At 43.8% G+C, this 7,500-nt stretch overlaps 1 protein-coding gene across 1 annotated transcript in view; it reads left to right on the top strand.

The window, feature by feature from the left end:
* LOC129834841 (multiple epidermal growth factor-like domains protein 11) overlaps positions 1–7,500 on the top strand; it is a 355,101-nt gene that overhangs the window by 309,983 nt on the left and 37,618 nt on the right. Inside the window, exons 14-15 of the mRNA XM_055900156.1 lie at positions 1,513–1,659; positions 4,050–4,184. Coding sequence (XP_055756131.1) covers positions 1,513–1,659; positions 4,050–4,184 — 282 coding nt within the window. The remainder of the gene's footprint in view (positions 1–1,512; positions 1,660–4,049; positions 4,185–7,500) is intronic.

Below are 7,500 nucleotides of genomic sequence, written 5' to 3'. Positions count from 1 at the left end.
CTCTCCATAGGACTCTACCTTTCTCCATCTCTCCATAGGACTCTACCTTTCTCCATCTCTCCATCTCTCCCTAGGACTCTACCTTTCTCCATCTCTCCCTAGGACTCTACCTTTCTCCATCTCTCCCTAGGACTCTACCTTTCTCCATCTCTCCCTAGGACTAGACCTTTCTCCATCTCTCCCTAGGACTACCTTTCTCCATCTCTCCATCTCTCCCTAGGACTCTACCTTTCTCCATCTCTCCATCTCTCCCTAGGACTCTACCTTTCTCCATCTCTCCATCTCTCCCTAGGACTCTACCTTTCTCCATCTCTCCATCTCTCCCTAGGACTCTACCTTTCTCCATCTCTCCCTAGGACTCTACCTTTCTCCATCTCTCCCTAGGACTACCTTTCTCCATCTCTCCATCTCTCCCTAGGACTCTACCTTTCTCCATCTCTCCATCTCTCCCTAGGACTCTACCTTTCTCCATCTCTCCCTAGGACTCTACCTTTCTCCATCTCTCCATCTCTCCCTAGGACTCTACCTTTCTCCATCTCTCCATCTCTCCCTGGGACTCTACCTTTCTCCATCTCTCCATCTCTCCCTAGGACTCTACCTTTCTCCCATCTCTCCCTAGGACTCTACCTTTCTCCATCTCTCCATAGGACTCTACCTTTCTCCATCTCTCCATAGGACTCTACCTTTCTCCATCTCTCCATAGGACTCTACCTTTCTCCATCTCTCCCTAGGACTCTACCTTTCTCCATCTCTCCATCTCTCCCTAGGACTCTACCTTTCTCCATCTCTCCATAGGACTCTACCTTTCTCCATCTCTCCCTAGGACTCTACCTTTCTCCATCTCTCCATCTCTCCATGGGACTCTACCTTTCTCCCATCTCTCCATCTCTCCATGGGACTCTGCCTTCCTGTTTCATTTAGTTCTGTCCCTCCCTGAAAGAACGAGGTTAGAAAGGGGCACTCAGAGGGAAGAGGAAGGAGAGAGAGCTAACAATCTCTCTTTCTATCGCTCTGTCTGTGTCTCTGTCCCTGTCCCTGTCTCTGTCTGTCTCTCTGTCTCTGTTTCTGTCTCTGCCTGTCTCTCTGTCTGTCTCTCTGTCTCTGTCTGTGTCTATGTCTCTGTCCCTGTCTCTGTCTGTCTCTCTGTCTGTCTCTCTGTCTCTGTTTCGGTCTCTGTCTCTCTGTCTCTGTCTGTGTCTATGTCTCTGTCCCTCTCTCTGTCTGTCTCTCTGTCTGTTTCTCTGTCTGTGTCTCTGTCTCTGTCTGTCTCTCTGTCTGTGTCTCTGTTTCTGTCTCTGTCTCTGTCTGTTTCTCTGTCTGTCTCTCTGTCTCTGTCTCTGTCTGTCTCTCTGTCTCTGTCTCTCTGTCTCCGTCTCTTCCATTCACACATCCTTTATAAATGACACTATAATGTATAGAGTCGCTGGGTAATCTTTTCTCACAGCCGTGGAGGCCCCCAGATTCTGCCCAGTAAGATGAGTTAGTGAGGGGTATTCCCCATGTTTCCTCCAGGTGTGCACTGTGACAGTGTGTGTGTGGAGGGCCGATGGGGCCCAGACTGCTCCTACTCCTGTACCTGTGAGAACGGAGGCTCCTGCTCAGCGGAGGACGGAACGTGTGTGTGTGCCCCCGGATACAGAGGCACCTCCTGCAGACGCAGTAAAAGAACAACAACACACACACACACACACACACACACACACACACACACACACACACACACACACACACACACACACACACACACACACACACACACACACACACACACACACTCCTCCTCTCATTAAACTGAGACAGAGCAGGAAGTAAACATCATTCTGACCTGTTAACTCCTCCTCTCATTACACTGAGACAGAGCAGGAAGTAAACATCATTCTGACCTGTTAACTCCTCCTCTCATTACACTGAGACAGAGCAGGAAGTAAACATCATTCTGACCTGTTAACTCCTCCTCTCATTACACTGAGACAGAGCAGGAAGTAAACATCATTCTGACCTGTTAACTCCTCCTCTCATTACACTGAGACAGAGCAGGAAGTAAACATCATTCTGACCTGTTAACTCCTCCTCTCATTACACTGAGACAGAGCAGGAAGTAAACATCATTCTGACCTGTTAACTCCTCCCCTCATTACACTGAGACAGAGCAGGAAGTAAACATCATTCTGACCTGTTAACTCCTCCTCTCATTACACTGAGACAGAGCAGGAAGTAAACATCATTCTGACCTGTTAACTCCTCCTCTCATTACACTGAGACAGAGCAGGAAGTAAACATCATTCTGACCTGTTAACTCCTCCTCTCATTACACTGAGACAGAGCAGGAAGTAAACATCATTCTGACCTGTTAACTCCTCCTCTCATTACACTGAGACAGAGCAGGAAGTAAACATCATTCTGACCTGTTAACTCCTCCCCTCATTACACTGAGACAGAGCAGGAAGTAAACATCATTCTGACCTGTTAACTCCTCCTCTCATTACACTGAGACAGAGCAGGAAGTAAACATCATTCTGACCTGTTAACTCCTCCTCTCATTACACTGAGACAGAGCAGGAAGTAAACATCATTCTGACCTGTTAACTCCTCCTCTCGCCACTTAGAGAAACATCAATGCAAACTAATTAAGAGCTTAAGGAAGACATATGGCCTGAGTGGCACAGGCTGCGGCCCAATGGCCCCCTATTCCCTTTATAGTGTACTACTTTAGACCAGGGCCCTATTCCCTTTATAGTGTACTACTTTAGACCAGGGCCCTATTCCCTTTATAGTGCACTATATATCATTTGGGATGCTGGCAGCCTCAGTGAAGGAGGACAAAGCTAAGCTATCTAACTGTTCTGTTCCTTCACTACAGAGGACTACAATAGAGAACAGAGTGGGCTGTCAAAGTCTTTTTCTTCCTTGGCTTCAGACTTTACCTCATGTGAACCGGAAAGAAGAAAGGAAAAGAGAGGAGAGGAGAGGAGAGGAGAGGAGAGGAGAGGAGAGGAGAGGAGAGGAGAGGATGAAAGGAGGGGAGAGGAGTGGAGAGGAGAGGAGAAATTGGAAATAGGAAATGCCAAGAGAGTTTGAGTGTTTAATGTTATCTTTGGTGTGTAGTGTCCGGTAGTGTCTGGTAGCATCCGGTAGCGTCCGTTAGTGTTCGTTAGTGTCCGGTAGTGTCCTGGGGTGTCTGGTAGTGTCCTGTAGTGTCCTGTAGTGTCCGGTAGTGTCCGGTAGTGTCTGGTAGTGTCCTGTAGTGTCTGGTAGTGTCCGTTAGTGTCTGGTAGTGTTTGGTAGTGTCTTGTAGTGTCAGTTAGTGTCAGTTAGTGTCTCATAGTGTCTCGTAGTGTCTCGTAGTGTCCGGTAGTGTCTGTTAGTGTCTTGTAGTGTCCGTTAGTGTCCGTTAGTGTCCGTTAGTGTCCGGTAGTGTCCGTTAGTGTCCGTTAGTGTCCGGTAGTGTCCTGTAGTGTCCTGTAGTGTCTGGTAGTGTCCTGTAGTGTCCGGTAGTGTCCTGTAGTGTCTGGTAGTGTCCTGTAGTGTCCTGTAGTGTCCTGTAGTGTCTGGTAGTGTCCTGTAGTGTCCGGTAGTGTCCGGTAGTGTCCTGTAGTGTCCGGTAGTGTCCTGTAGTGTCTGGTAGTGTCCTGTAGTGTCCGGTAGTGTCCTGTAGTGTCCTGTAGTGTCCTGTAGTGTCCTGTAGTGTCTGGTAGTGTCTGGTAGTGTCCGGTAGTGTCAGGTAGTGTCCGGTAGTGTCTGGTAGTGTCCGGTAGTGTCCGGTAGTGTCCTGTAGTGTCTGGTAGTGTCTCGTAGTGTCCTGTAGTGTCCGGTAGTGTCTTAGCTTTATATCTGTGGTTGTCTCAGAAATGTCTGTGTTTATAAGTACACCCACACACACACACACACACACACACACACACACACACACACACACACACACACACACACACACACACACACACACACACACACACACACACACACACACACACACACACACACACACACACACACACAAACACCTACACACACACATGAGCCCCTCACCCTGTCCCCTGTTTTTTCAGTCTGTTCTTCAGGGTTCTATGGGCAGCGCTGCAGCCAGTCCTGTCCTCAGTGTATCCATAGCGACGGTCCCTGTCACCACATCACAGGACACTGTGAGTGTCTGTCAGGATTCTGTGGCTCTCTGTGTAACCAAGGTGAGTTTCTCTAGTCTCTCTGCTCTGCTTCAAACCACTTTCCATCAGTCGCTGTTCTTTCTGCCCAAACCTCTTACAGTCTCTGCTCTCTCTGTCTCTAGGCCTGATGTGACTGTTTGGAGAGGGAACATAGGTCTCTGTTTTCACTCTGTCTCAAACCTCTTACAGTCTCTGCTCTCTCTGTCTCTAGGCCTGATGTGACTGTTTGGAGAGGGGACATAGGTCTCTGTTTTCACTCTGTCTCAAACCCCTTACAGTCTCTGCTCTCTCTGTCTCTAGGCCTGATGTGACTGTTTGGAGAGGGGACATAGGTCTCTGTTATCACTATGTCTCAAACCTCTTTCCACTAGGCTGGATGCCAGACAGTTTGTACTTTAGCCAACTCATTTGTCTTACGTACAACATTAATTTGTAATTTTTGTACGTTCAATAGATATACAACACAACTTTACATATTTAAATAGATTCAGTCATAAACCTGAAGCCGGGTCTCCTCCACGTCACAAGACAAAGAGCTAATGCTCGTCTTCAAGTCTCAGCCAAGGTTATTCATCTGGAGTGTGTGGCTTAATCACAGAACCATCTGGTAGGACATAGATCTATTAGGACATAGATCTGTTAGGACATAGATCTGTTACTGTTATGACATAGATCTATTAGGACATAGATCTGTTACTGTTATGACATAGATCTATCAGGACATAGATCTGTTACTGTTATGACATAGATCTATTAGGACCTAGATATGTTACTTTTAGGACATAGATCTATCAGGACATAAATCTATTAAGCCATAGATCTGTTAATATGACATAGATCTGGTAATATGACATAGATCTATTAGGACATAGATTTGTTACTGTTAGGACATAGATCTGTTAATATGACATACATCTGTTAAAATGACATAGGTCTGTTAATAGGATATAGATCTGTTAATAGGATATAGATCTGTTAATATGACATATATCTGTTAATATGACATAGATCTGTTAAAATTACATAGATCTGTTAAAATTACATAGATCTGTTAATACGACATATATCTGTTAATATGACATAGATCTATTAATATGAAATAAATCTGTTCTGACATAGATCTGTTGAGACATAGATCTGTTTATAGGACATAGATATGTTAATAGGACATAGATCTGTTAATATGACATAGATCTGTTAAAATGACATAGAGCTGTTGAGACATAGATATGTAATAACATAGATTTGTTATGACCGTTCCTCTCCTCTGCCTTGTCCACACTGCTATAAAGACTATAGAGTGGTGAGGAGGAGGAGCTCTAAGGATCCTTTGTGTCCGGAAGTAATTTAGACATTCATTGTTGTCATTGCGATCTGTAGTCATTATGATCTGTAGTCATTGTGATCTGTAGTCATGGTGATCTGTAGTCATTATGATCTGTAGTCATTGTGATCTGTAGTCATTGTGATCTGTAGCCAGTATTACCTGTAGTCATTATGATCTGTAGTCATTGTGATCTGTAGCCATTATTATCTGTAGTCATTACAATCTGTAGTCATTGCGATCTGTAGTCATTATGATCTGTAGTCATTACGATCTGTAGTCATTATTATCTGTAGTCATTGTGATCTGTAGTCATTATGATATGTAGTCATTGTGATCTGTAGTCATTGTGATATGTAGTCATTACGATCTGTAGCCATTATCATCTGTAGTCATTACAATCTGTAGTCATTGTGATATGTAGTCATTGTGATCTGTAGCCATTGTGATCAGTAGTCATTATTATCTGTAGTCATTACAATCTGTAGTCATGGTGATCTGTAGTCATTGTGATATGTAGTCATTGTGATCTGTAGTCATTGTGATATGTAGCCATTGTGATCAGTAGTCATTGCGATCTGTAGTCATTGTGATCTGTAGTCATTGCGATCTGTAGTCATTGCGATCTGTAGTCATTGTAATCTGTAGTCATTGCGATCTGTAGTCATTGTGATCTGTAGTCATTGTGATCTGTAGTCATTATGATATGTAGTCATTGTGATCTGTAGTCATTGTGATATGTAGTCATTACGATCTGTAGCCATTATCATCTGTAGTCATTACAATCTGTAGTCATTGTGATATGTAGTCATTGTGATCTGTAGCCATTGTGATCAGTAGTCATTATTATCTGTAGTCATTACAATCTGTAGTCATGGTGATCTGTAGTCATTGTGATATGTAGTCATTGTGATCTGTAGTCATTGTGATATGTAGCCATTGTGATCAGTAGTCATTGCGATCTGTAGTCATTGTGATCTGTAGTCATTGCGATCTGTAGTCATTGCGATCTGTAGTCATTGTGATCTGTAGTCATTGCGATCTGTAGTCATTGTGATCTGTAGTCATTGTGATCTGTAGTCATTATTATCTGTAGAGTTGCTATTTTCTCAAGTTTTCTCGTGTCAGATAACTCGTGACTACTGGATTTGTCGTTATGTTAATAAAGTCTGATCTAATCAACAAATACGGTAGTCAGTTTAAAAAAGGTGAAGGGTACAAGACTGTGTACCTATCTGGCTGTGTTGGCAGAATCACTACATATCCCATCGAACCAAGAGGGGAGTGGCTGCCCGTTGTCACAGTTACAAGCTGAACCAGTCAGAAGCGTCCAGCTGACCCTACGCTAATGGCGCCGGTGAATCTCAAAGCTGAACTTGGACAATGATGTCCTTCGCCGCCGTCGTGTTACGACACATACCTCAAACCTGTCATGGCTATCCAACAAAACAATTAAACAATACATAATTTAAAATAAAACATCCATCAAATTTCTTATTTATATGATTGTAGTTTTTTACTTTTGAAGTTGAGGGTGCAGTATTTAGGATGTTTGGCAATGAGGACAAAAACTAGCATAGTTCAGCTAGCCACCTAGTTAGCCACCTAGTTTAGCGAGGGCAAACCGGGGAAAACGAGCTCAGGCCCACTAGGCTAATTCAGGAGACAGATTGTAGTTTTTATGCCCTGATAGCAGGAGCTATGAAAAGTTTGATTAAACAATTCAGAGACTTAACCGAATAAATCAGATTACTTATATTTAAGGAGAGCGAATCGATACAATCCCAAAATCAGCTGTAACTGTCAATAGTAAAACTAAGCTTAAAATGATGTTTGAGTGAACCCTGAATCCAGAAACTGAATGGTGAAGTCGCTTCCGTACACGGTAGACTCCTCCTCCTCACCACGGTAGACTCCTCCTCCTCACCACGGTAGACTCCTCCTCCTCACTGCTCTATAAAGTCTCATCCAGATTTGAAATACATATTACTTTTTCGAATAATAAAATTAGAA

The sequence above is a fragment of the Salvelinus fontinalis genome, chromosome 35 (genome assembly GCF_029448725.1).
Source record: "Salvelinus fontinalis isolate EN_2023a chromosome 35, ASM2944872v1, whole genome shotgun sequence".
Lineage (NCBI taxonomy): Eukaryota > Metazoa > Chordata > Actinopteri > Salmoniformes > Salmonidae > Salvelinus > Salvelinus fontinalis.
Note: the sequence above shows the minus strand (reverse complement) of the source record. Positions and strands in the feature narration are given on the sequence as shown.